Source organism: Neopelma chrysocephalum, unplaced genomic scaffold (genome assembly GCF_003984885.1).
Source record: "Neopelma chrysocephalum unplaced genomic scaffold, ASM398488v2 Primary Assembly neopelma1_22, whole genome shotgun sequence".
NCBI classification, from domain to species: Eukaryota; Metazoa; Chordata; class Aves; order Passeriformes; family Pipridae; genus Neopelma; species Neopelma chrysocephalum.
The window spans coordinates 26,208,431-26,220,334 of record NW_020897689.1 but is presented as its reverse complement, the minus strand read 5'-3'; the positions used below and the strand labels follow the sequence as shown (position 1 = coordinate 26,220,334).

The 11,904-nt window shown below is 42.4% G+C and overlaps 1 protein-coding gene across 1 annotated transcript in view; it reads right to left on the bottom strand.

Moving 5' to 3' along the window:
* Positions 1-1,696: 1,696 nt before the first annotated feature.
* EMILIN2 (elastin microfibril interfacer 2) overlaps positions 1,697-11,904 on the bottom strand; it is a 31,196-nt gene continuing 20,988 nt past the window's right edge. Inside the window, exons 5-8 of the mRNA XM_027675889.1 lie at positions 8,792-9,124; positions 8,199-8,237; positions 3,221-3,358; positions 1,697-2,433 (exon numbers count right to left, since the gene is read on the bottom strand). Coding sequence (XP_027531690.1) covers positions 2,096-2,433; positions 3,221-3,358; positions 8,199-8,237; positions 8,792-9,124 — 848 coding nt within the window. The 3' untranslated portion in view covers positions 1,697-2,095. The remainder of the gene's footprint in view (positions 2,434-3,220; positions 3,359-8,198; positions 8,238-8,791; positions 9,125-11,904) is intronic.

Here is an 11,904-nt window from a genome sequence, read left to right as displayed (position 1 = left end):
AAGTGGATGATATGCTTGACTTTTGAAAACACAGAAAACAACACTTCCTGTCTGTCCCTTCAATTTTGAGACCTAGAAAGACATGAGACAGAAAGGACAGAACAACACTAAGCCCCCCTTGAACAAGTGTGTGGTTGCTGACTACATGCTAATGCCTCAGCCCCCAGCACAGGTCCAGAAAACACGCAGGGAAATGAGACAGAGGCGGCTCCTTTTATCAAGCTGTGAAGTGCAAGTTCACTGTACATCTTTGGCTACTAACAGCTGCTCTTACAGAAACAGCCTTCCTGCTACAAATGCAGCCAGCTTCTGCTCATCTCTTAACACCATCATTTCTGATAATCAGGTGCCAAAAGATCTTCCCAAACCAGGTGCTTTAAAGCTCCACTCACAATTTCCTTCCTGTGCTCGGAACTCCCCCAGTGCAATCCTAGCTGCACAGGGACTGACTCAGAGTTCCTCTGTGGAGAGAAAGATTTTTCTGCCTGCTTTTCTCAAAAGCAGTTCAGTTTCCAGGATGTGACAGTTTGTTGTGGGAAGGCCCCATCTCATTGCCTGGAAACACAGTTATTAGGAAGTATCTATTCCAAAGCTAAGCAACAAAGGCACAAGTCTTCATCTGATCTCCTCAGATGGGATGGGCTTCAGCTATAAACATACTGTGCATGCTTACAGCACAGAGAGTTCTTCCCTCAGCTAAAGGAATTGTTTGTTCTGAGGCTATAAACAGCTGTTCTGCATTTTTAACAAGGAAAATATACTACACAAACCACTATGATAAATATAGCTCTATGTGGCATGAGTAGACTATTCAAAAGGCCAGTTGATACAAGAATATACAGGTGACAGATGAACAGTCCGGCACTCAGTAAGGCAAGGCTGGATTTTTTTTCAGCCACAAAAGACACCAAAAGGCTATCCTCTAAGAGCCAAAGCATCATTTTTGTTACCTCCACTGAGAAGTGGCTAGAATGAGAAATAAAATACTGGTGCCCCAAATGTGTTTGTCTGTTTCAGCTATGAAAGTTGTTTCATCCATATAAACAGATGCTGTGTTAAAACAACCTTCACCAATGCGAAGGAGGCTGCAGATGGTTGGTTTCTGCATTTGACAGTAATGACTAATAAGACAGTTTTCCTTTATCAATGATTTTTCCTCTGATTTGCACCAAAGATAAAAGCTTCCCTCTTAATGCAAGTACTGTAGGAGTGCCAGAAACAAACTTTGTAAATTTTTTTAAACTTTTCAAAATTACCATTTTCCTGCCTAAGCAAAGATAATTCTGATTTTTCTGACCTGTTTAATTAATTTCCAGCAGCAAGCTTTAATCCCAAGAGCATCATGTTTAACTGATCCTCTTTTTTACTCTCTAAATGGATAGTAGCTGTTCTGAACCTTTCAGTAGTACCAACTGCACCTTATGCTCACATCTGCCCAGTGGAAAGCTGAGGCAAGTTTCTCCCTGCACTGCAGCTTTCACTTGACTGGAATAAGTCACTCAGCTTGCCTCCTAGCGCTGTGTTTGGCCCTTAGAGGAAAAAAGAAAACCGATGCAGATGAGTATCATTTTGTTTTGCGCCATCATGGTCAGCAATTGCACTGCACAAATTGATTATGCAAACGCACATGATTCAGTAACACAAGGAATAAAAAGTCATCAATCACATCCACTACAATTTCTCTTTCTTGGCCCTGCTTTACTGAAAACATGAAAATATCTGACAGCAACTGTAAACTTAAGCAAAGATGTAAACTCTTATATACTAGGGACAGTTTGAAAAACTAGGGAGAAGATGGCAAAGACAATTTAATAGGGAACAGCAAGAGCACAGTGGAGAAGTGTCTATTGAGAATGTACCTTTTAAACAGTTGTTCTGCTTGTACAGGTCAAGGGCTTGGGGAGGAGTTCATTTAGCTACAGAAACATGTCTTTTGTAGCTCCCTCGGGAAACAAAGGACAAGGAAAAGTTTTCCATATAGACTATAAACCCATCACTGAAATCAAATATATAAACTGAATATATTAAAGCTTTGAACTTTATTACACTTAATTTCTTCTGAGTATCTTACCCTTCTTTCCTGTTCAAGATAAACCTAAACATGAGAAATAGAAGGATAAAGGAGAACTCCACTAAATGTGGAGTACATTTCGTCAGAGTCTGTGTAGGCCAGTTTGCCTCCCGTTACAACAACGTTTACTTCATCTCCTGCTTTGAGGTGAAGAACAAGGTGGAACGTCCCAGGACCACCACAGGTCCGTTTCCCTGAGTAGGGTTTGTGATACTCCAACAGTTCCCTTCTGTACCCAGCTGTGTGGAGCTGAGCCACACTTGCATTGGAGACGGATAGCACTGCTTCTACATACTCATCTCTCTCTGGGGCCAGCACAGCGGTGATCAGGTAGCGCCCTTCATATGGTGATGTGAAAATGCCTGCAGAAGAGAGACAGCTTTTCAGAGTTATTCAAAATGGAGACACCTGACCTCTCTAAGCATGATGACAAACATAAAGCTACATGGGTTATCCATCGTTACGTGCATGTAACTGCACAAGGTTGGCCTTGATCAACTGACCACAGTCAGGAAGACAAAGGAGTGCTGCTTTTGTGTTAGAGCCCACCTGTCCTCCAGGACATGACCAGGTCTTGTCAACATTCAAAAACGTTCTGGCCTAAGCAGCTCCCATGACTTGGAGCTAGATGAAGGTGTGCACAGCTGGATGCTGTGCAAGTCTCCAGTAGGCTGAGGCACACCTAACACCCTCAAGTGACATGACACCCTGCTTGAGAAGGAGGCAGCCTGCAGGGATGGCCATTGGGGAGGCAGTGTGAGACACCCCCCCCACCTCTCCTCTGGCTGACCCAGCTGGCTAAGCTGCAGTGAAATCAGGATTAGTAAGTAAGGGTTAGGAAGGAATCTCACCTCTGCTACCTAGGCTCAGCTGGCCTGTGGTAGTGTGAGGAGCACAATCAGTTGTGCTGCCAGAGAAGACATAGTGGTGAGCTGGGCCTCAGTAGTACCGGGCAGTTGTGGAAAACCAGCCATGGCAAAGTGTATGCCTGTCCACATCCACAGGAGGCTTTTACCCTGCTGTGTCTGGTTTAAATGGACTTATTTTGTTGTTCAATGTGCCAGCAAGACCTGAGATAACCTCAAACCCTGGTAACCCATGCTACTGCCAGTCTATCATCTCTGTGGGTCCATATCCTTTGGCTATTACCTGTATTGGGGTTATAATAGTCCCCGTCATTCACAAGCACTTTGTTAAAGTGAACCACGCCAGCATCACTGGAGAAAGGCTTCTGTGTGAGCCCAGCAGAAAACGACACCAGAGAGGGCGCAGCAGCAGCAGCAGGTCCTAAAATGGGTAACAAGACGAGTGAGAATGACATCAGGATGACAACACAGCCTTTTCCCTGTGATGGTTTATAATCCAATGTCTCTGTTTCTGCACATAACTCCCCTTGGACTAACCCTGTCAATTGAGAGATGCCAGAATTAGCAGAATACGTATTGCTGGCCCAGGTCCCAGGTGTCTCACCATAAAATTTACTGAGCACCATAAAGTTCTTGTGTTGACCACAGTCTTTTTCTTTTTTTTCCTTCTAAGAAAATAGTACACGGCTTCTAAATGCTGGCAGTGGAAATCCTGCCATGTTTCAATTCTGCAACGCTTCTGCCAAAGTCCTTCTTCAGAATTGAGGTTGCCCTTCAACATCTCCACTCTCTGTCATTATCACAATGGCAACAGGAGTGCTAAAGGTGTTTAGCTCATGCCAGCTTTCCTGGTCATGCTGAGAAGCTACACACAGTTTAGATCTCCTACCTTCTCTGCCAAAGGGTAGTGAAAAGAGATATAAGAATATATAACATTTCAGTATTAATGCAAAGAGAACCATCACCAGGGCTATTCTCTCACTCTGGCACTTCCCTTTTGGGTGAATTTTCACTTCACAATTTTTTCTCCTTTTCTCAGCAGATCAAACAGACAGGCATTTTATAGTGGCTATCTGCTTACTAGCTAAACACTGCTGTTAGACTGGGCTGGATGAAATACAATTTGGACAATTAAGACAAATTTTTACTTTTAACAGACTGACTTAATGGCAAGTACTTAATACTTAACCACTTATTAGTCCTGTTTTAGTTACCTTCCCTTTAAACATTTCCCCTAAGGCAGCACACACTGCTAGAAGTAGTCAACTCTTGTTGCTTTGTTCAGGCAGTTAGGTAAACAACAAATGACCTTAAAATTGTCCACAGTTGCTGCTTCACCCTGCTCCTTCTGCCTTCCATAAAATAAATGTTTGCCTTCGCCCTCTCCCTCTTAATCAGAGATGCCCATCAGCAACAAGTGCTCAATTCATTGAATCATAGAATATCCTGAATTAAAAGAGACCTGTTCAACCCCTGGTCCTGCACAGGACAGCTCCAAGAATCACACTGCGTTCCTGAGAGTGTTGTCCAAACCCTTCTTAAACTCCAACAGGCTTCATGCTGTGACCACCTCCCTGGGGAGCCCGTTCCAGTGCTCAACCACCCCCTGAGTGAAAAGGCTTTTCCTAATATCCAATCTAATCCAGATTATAACACTTAAAAATTGAAGTTTAAAAGTGTCAAAACTTTTCCTAAAATGTAGATCTACAAATGCTCTGCTATCCCATCCACTTTTTTTCTGAATAACTCAGTGTGGGGGAGTGGGAGGGGAAGGCAAGAGGAAGACATGCCTGCAAATTAAGAATTGGCAAATAACTACCTTGATTTCCCTTGGGGGCTGGTAACCAGCTGCCTCCTGTATCTTTAGAAATCTCATTCAGCATTTTGTCTCATGTTCAGAAAACACACAGAAGCCCTTTTTCCTTACCCCTGCCTGCCAGTGTGCCTGCAGGTGCCCCTGTAAGCTAGGATGAGGTTATTTGAAAGGACCAACATTAATTGCTGGAAGCCTACTCACTTAAACAGCTTCTGTAGAACTCCACCACCTTAACACCACACTACTTACAGAAAGCATCTCTATGTATATGCTTACCCCAAGACTCAAATCAACTGAAAACACACCTCAACTTACTTCTTACTGGCTCATTCAAATGGTTTCTCTCCCCTGCAGTCACACTGCACAACTATATGCTGCCTGCCCACAAACATTGCTTCCTTTGGAGCAACTATAGTCCTGTTCGGATTGGTGTCATCTGAATAAGGGAGCGACTCCTGCCCCGGTTTGCCACGACTTCCTTCAAGATTTTCCTTACTAATTGCTAAAACAGTTGTTAGAAATAACTATTTTCTGCTATGCTGCTGAAATTGTTTCAGATCTGCAGCCTGGTTTAGCACACTATATGTATCTATTCAAAGTGGAAATCTTAATATCCTGTAGATCAGTTCAGGGGTCAATATAAGAAGGCACAGTAAAGACGCAATGTGTCTGTCCTCTCTTACCCTCCTCACAGCTTCCAGCTGGAGTTGTGCCTATTCAAAGCTTTCACAATCCCTACCAACAGCTCAGCGGTGTTTTGCAGAACTTTACAGAGGGGTGCACCACCCTCTCTTACATGTCCCCCCTTGAAAACACTTTCCTTCATGCAAAGATCAAAGCTCAGCTTCTCTACACAAGGTCCAGGCTTGAAAACTACTTTCACTTAAGCAGTCAGTGTTGTGGAAGTATTAACATCAGAAAGAAACATTTCAAAACATTTAAAAGCGGTGAACCACAGGCACAGCTCTGATGAGGAAACTGCTAGGCAGAGAGAAAGATTCACAAAAGATTCAACCCCAGTTTTACAACTTCTGGGGGTAGAAAAAACTCTTTTTACTTCAGATGCATTCAAGAAGGTTTCACTTGAGATAGATATATCTACATCTATCTATACATATAGACACATAAGAAGGAGTAGGTATGTCTGTTCTTGACAATCTAAGCTACGTAATGCATTCTGGGAAGTCAAAGAACTACGGAAGATGCATGGGTGGCCCTTGTTAGGTTACATCTACTTCCACCCATCTGCTAGTTGTACTTCTGGTTCTCCACCTCTCTTTTGGCTTCCCAGCGCAGTTCATGCCTCCCACAGAGCCCAAGGGCCAGAAGGAGAGAAAAGAAGAAAAAAATATTGAGCAAAACAAAACAGCACACAGCATAGGCATTTGCCATCAAGGTGAAAGGAGAAAAAATAACAGTGTGATGGTGCTGCTGACAATTGCTCAGCAACTGGAATGAAGATTCTTCAAGGACCTACACAGAAAAACCACCATAAGTATTTAATTCGCCAGCAGGCACTTATGATTTCCTTTGAAGACGGCGCAAGTAAGGAGGATTTGTCAGATTTGCTTTTTTATTTTTTAACACTTCAGTTTGACCCTAATGTCTCATTTTCAGGAACATTTTTTCTGCTTATGGGCTGGCCACACAGCACAGCATCACACTGATTTCCATGAACCAGTGCTCAGTGACGCTGCTCTGCTAAGTCACAGTGTTTCTGATAGGGATGACACCTCACTGTGTTATGAAGACACAAACTTTTCTCCAAAGTCTCTCTTTGCGGTCAAAGTGTAGGACCCAGCACTTGGTCTTGTTGAACCTCATGCCGTTGGTCTCGGCCCATCTATCCAGCCATAAGGCCAGATTAGGGACAGTGGATGTAAATGCTCCAACTCCACAGAAGTCTAACAGCTCTTTGCACCATTCTTACCTCTCTTTTTTCTGACTGTACCTGCCATTAAGGTTTGCAAGGCACTTGGGGGGAAGCTAAAGGACAGATCAGCAGGTATATCTTATATTTAGATAGGTCTTCAGGGACACGGATCAGGAAAAGGAACTCTTCGGTGAAGCCCACCTCTCTCTGGATCACAGGATGATAACTGTTCCACCAACATGTTCCACCAAGCAGCAGATGGGTGCACTGCCTGCCTCACCCTGCCTTTTCAACACTTCTAACATCCAACTACTGTTTCACACAGTTTTAGCATAAACTTATTAAAATGCTGCTGCCTATAAACTGCAATAAATTGTACAAAGTGGAAGAAACCCCCCAGGAAATCCATTTATCACAGAAATCTAGACATCTATATTGGCTTTGCTGGTATCAAGATAAATTAATATTTCTTTACTTCTTATCCTCTTCCAGAAACCTCATCTATTGCTGCTTGTTCTTACCACCAACCCCCAAATGCAAAAACATTGCTTTAAGGCTTGATGGATTTTTAATTTAGAATGTATAAATATCAGAATTACAGTGTGAACTCTTTACAACTCCTTTTTTGTCAGTCCCCAGACCAGTCTTTACGACGTGTTTTTGTGATTTTGTTATGGTCATCAAATTAAGTCCCAGGGGTAGGATTTTGGATTCCATAAAGCCCTTATGTTTTATTTCCATCTATTTCCCATATTTCCTCAAACAAATTTAGATGAAATCATTCTTTTTGAAGAGGGTGTGGAAATATTCACTCTGATCAAGGATACCAATCCCCAGGGTTTGATAATATCTTGAGTATGAGATTGCAGGGCTGGCAGCACCTAATCAACATATTTATCAAGGCCAACTAGCATGTCCTACACAAATTTTATACCTGTTTGTAATACAAATCCATAAATGAATTGCAATGTTAACAATTATAAAAAATAAAAAACACCCTACGAAATCAAGAAAACTGTGTTTTGAATCCTTTAATCTGTGGCTGTCAGTGGGCAGCACTTTTGCTTTCACTGTAGTCAGGAACACAAGCCTTGGTGATTCTAACAAAGCCAGAAACTCTCCCAAGAGGAGAACCAACTCATGCACTAGGCTAAGACACTAACAGTTCTTCAAGATCTTAGTCTTGGCCTTATTCATATCTTATTAAAGAAATATTAAAATCAGCAGAAATATATCTTTATTTTCTTATTTAAAAGGCAAATAAAAAGGTCTGTACTAACATTTGCTGGAAACTACAAACCCTTTGTATTTAAAAAACACACTGAAGTAAGTAACCAGAACCCAAGATGAATTGTTTTTCAAAACCTAACCCCCTTCTCCCCCGCCCCATATTTGTAAAGTATGCAGATTCTGCTTTGATGTGTACATATAGCAAAAATCAGTCAGATTTTCCTCAATGCTAAACTTAAATACTAAAAATCAACACTTTTTTTCTTTCAACCGTGACTTTCCAGGGACTGAAATAAACATTAAATACCTGTGTGAAGAATTTCTAGGAAACAATCACCTTACCTTGTGAGTCCGTGGTAGGAGGAGACGACTTTGGATATCCTACAAAGGAGAAGTAGTATGTGTGACTCAGTACATAGCAGAGTTCATTATGACCAATATTACTGCAGTCTTCTGAAAAGATCCTTGGTTACTGAACAGCAACCTACCCAAACAGCTACCAAACAGCATCCCCTATGAAATGCTCAATTATCATTAAACTGGGGTGGTCATGGGAAAGAAAACCAAGTTATTACTTCAATGTACTAAATCCACTGCAAGCATTATGGAAAGAAAAAAATGATTTAAGTTTCCCTAGTGGCAAAGACTACTGTAGTTACCAGGGATTTTACATCAGCTCTGTTGACCTCATGCTTTGTGCAGCCTTGGAAAAGCAACAAAACTGGCACTGAATGTGTTTCCCCTACTTCTATAGCCAGCTGCAGGCTGCAAAGGCCCATTCACAAATCATCTCTGCTGTAAACCCATTCTCAACAGCAAGGAAGGTAAAAGTGGCTGGTAAAGCACAACAGATCTCAGTGTCACTTCTCCAGCCAGACTTGGCATGTCCATTGCAGTTAGCTGGGAGTGATTCACTACCAGTTTGGTTCTCTCACCTGGTGCTCCAGCATACCCTTCAGCAATAGGCATGGTACTTTGACCAGCCTGACCATCCACACTTCTAAGCCGTCCTCTTCCTGACATCAAAACTGTGCCAGGAGGTCCTGCCTCTCCAGTCTCCAAGATGATCCCGGTTGTTCCAGGCAGAAGTGGCACAACTCCTGACCCTGGCAGCACTGGGCGTGGAGGAGGTCTCAGCTGTGGTGGCTGGAGGGGGGTCCTGTGTCGAGGGGGTTGTATCCTTGGCCTTGATGGCAGCAGGGATATGCCAGGATGGGGCTGCACGGGTGGCCTTGGTGGCAATGGCTGCCATGGTACTTCTGATCGCCCTTTGAAATGATGAAAGAGGAGGAAACATACAAATTTATTTGCCTAAAACAGTAAGTAAAATGGCATAGTTTTGTAAAATAAACACTTTAAAACCAAACAGGGCTCAGTTGGAGGCCACCTGTTCCCTCAGACCCAAGACTGCACTGGCAAAACTCCATTCCACGCTTGCAGTACTACAGACTCTTTACCAGCCTCTGTGACACAAGGAAAGGACAATCTGGGGACAAGACAAGCAGCAGTCGAATAACCCATGAACATTCATTCAACCACTAGACCAGTTTTGACTTTCTGCACCAGGCAGGGTGTGTATCACACCTATTCCCACCAGTACTTTAATCTCCACTGCGTGCTCTCTCTCTCTCTACTTTCACTTCAATTCTGCTCAACCCCTCACACCCACTGCGTACTCTGCGACCCTGTACTCACATAACTCCTAGCACAAGGCTGACTCTTCAGCATGACCATAAGAAAATTATCCACAGCAAAAAAAATTCAGTAATGAGCACAACTTATGAGACTTTTTTTTCCTTACTTTAAAAAGCAATGAACTTAAAATTCCTAGTGCTTCCATTACTAATATTTTCTGACAATGAAGGCAGAACTCTAGGATATAATCTACCAGAAAACTCTTTATTGTTTAAAGTGAAGAGATATCATTAAAAGACTTTTCCACTTGGGCAGCCAGCTCATATGACATCAGGGTTGAACAGCACTGACATGGTTACATTTGTGTCTGGTGTAGTTCTAAGCCCCTTACAGGAATTATGACATTCATAAAAATGAAGTCCTAGATGACATTTAAGGCTGAAATGTCCTCCCAAGAATAAAGCTGAATTACATCTACACTAAGAACAGGAATCTACAAATGTGTAGATTTCAGCAGATGCAATGACAGCTTTTATACAGAATAATTAGAATTTCATGCTAAATTAAACTTCAGCATAGCTTACTTTGGTTAGGTGCAGGGAGCAATGTGAGTTTATGTGGAAATGGGCAAAAACCCCATTGCAAATTCATCTGATGAAACTTGTCAGATTCTGACACGTCAGAAACACGCTTGCCATGGTCCACAGTGGAGACCACCTCTCTGAGGTCTCAGTGGTCACAATGAAGCACTTCAATTCAGCACAGTCCAAAATCAGCCTGGGTAAATTCATCAGTAGCTAGGGCTAAACCACCTGGCTGTGCCTAGAAGCAGATTTGGTGTGAGGCTCCCCCTGGCTCTGCTGTGCAGCTGGGGACCCCAGGAGGGCCTTACACTGCTCCTTGGGGCAAGAGCTTACAACCAAGTCATGCAGGTATTGTCCAAGATGCATGGCTGGGGTCTGGACAGTGTCATTGCAACTACATGCTGTTTTGTGACTACTCAGCACCTGCACTTTACCCTTGTGAATTCCATTTCTTGTTTTCAGTCTCATGAGAACTCCACATAAGCCTTCCAGAGTACTGGGAGGATGTCTGAAGTCATAGTCTCACACCACCTGCATTCATTTGCTCGATATGGCTGCTGGAAATAAATCTCCCTGAGCTTTGCTGGCTGACTTTCACCGTCAAGAGAATTGAAACTTACACAGGCAGTGCACCACAAAGCTGGGCTAAAGCTCTCTTGGTAACTCTGTCCACAAGGCAGAGGCATAAAGAGTGAAATGTTTGCTTTACACAGGTTAAAATTATTGTCATAAAAATCCCAAGATTAAAAAAATCTTGGAATTTTTTTTCTTTCAAAAAAAGCCTTTAAGTATCAAAGTGAATTGTTTAACAGAATTATTAACTTAGTAGAGACAAATTCTGTCCGCAGCAGCATCTATTTAGACCTTTAACTAAGATCTTCAGATTAACCTCATCCAAAACACAAACTGATAAAATACTTGGGATGCACGTACTTGTCATTTCTTGAGTCAGTTATACTGAGCTTTATTAAGACAATTATTTGGAATGACACTGGGAAAATGTATACATTTCTATGTTTGTTTTTCTAGACCTTTAAATAACAATCAACAGCTGAAATCCCATATCCTGAGCAAACTGCCTCCTTGCATGCAACATCAATACTGCAATACCCAGAATTATCCCATCTCCGTAAAACTAAATCCAGAATCACCTGCCTAAAGCTCAACTTTAAGTGGAAGTAATCAGATATGTGCAAGTTGAGAGTAATCTGGTCTGCCACCTTTGCCAACCTTTTGGCCTTTTCTACTGAGATGCATCATAGCAAGACAAAGTACCAATAAATCACTAGATAAAGATGGTAACACTGGAGTCAACCTATTCTGACACTGAATTCCATAACACACATTGTCAATTCACAAGGCAATGAGAAAATGAACCCCTGATGAAGACTGGGGGGAATCTAGCTGGACCTGCTTTAACTTTGCTGAGCAGCACACGAAACAGAATCTTCCTCATCATCTTCCCATTTGTCTGGGAATGCAAAGGATAGAGCTGAGATCATTACACAGCTAGGAACACTAACACTGTCCTCAGCAGAGATGGCCTTGCTGTTCTGGCTGTCATCACTGTTGTGAGTGACAATGTGGTTACCATATCACATACCAGCGTCTTCTCTCAGATGCTCATCTACAACTAAAAACCAAAGGAAAGATTTTCCTCCTTGGTTGAAAATAAGACTGCTTTTGTTTTCTCTCCCTTCAGTTTGTTCAGCCAGGCAGCTTTAACCTGCAAGTTACTTCACTGAAGGAAGAATGATTTGCTGGGAAGGACAATGAGCAGCAACCTGGATGCACGAGGTGGGTGGACCTTTGGGATGCATTTTTTTCTA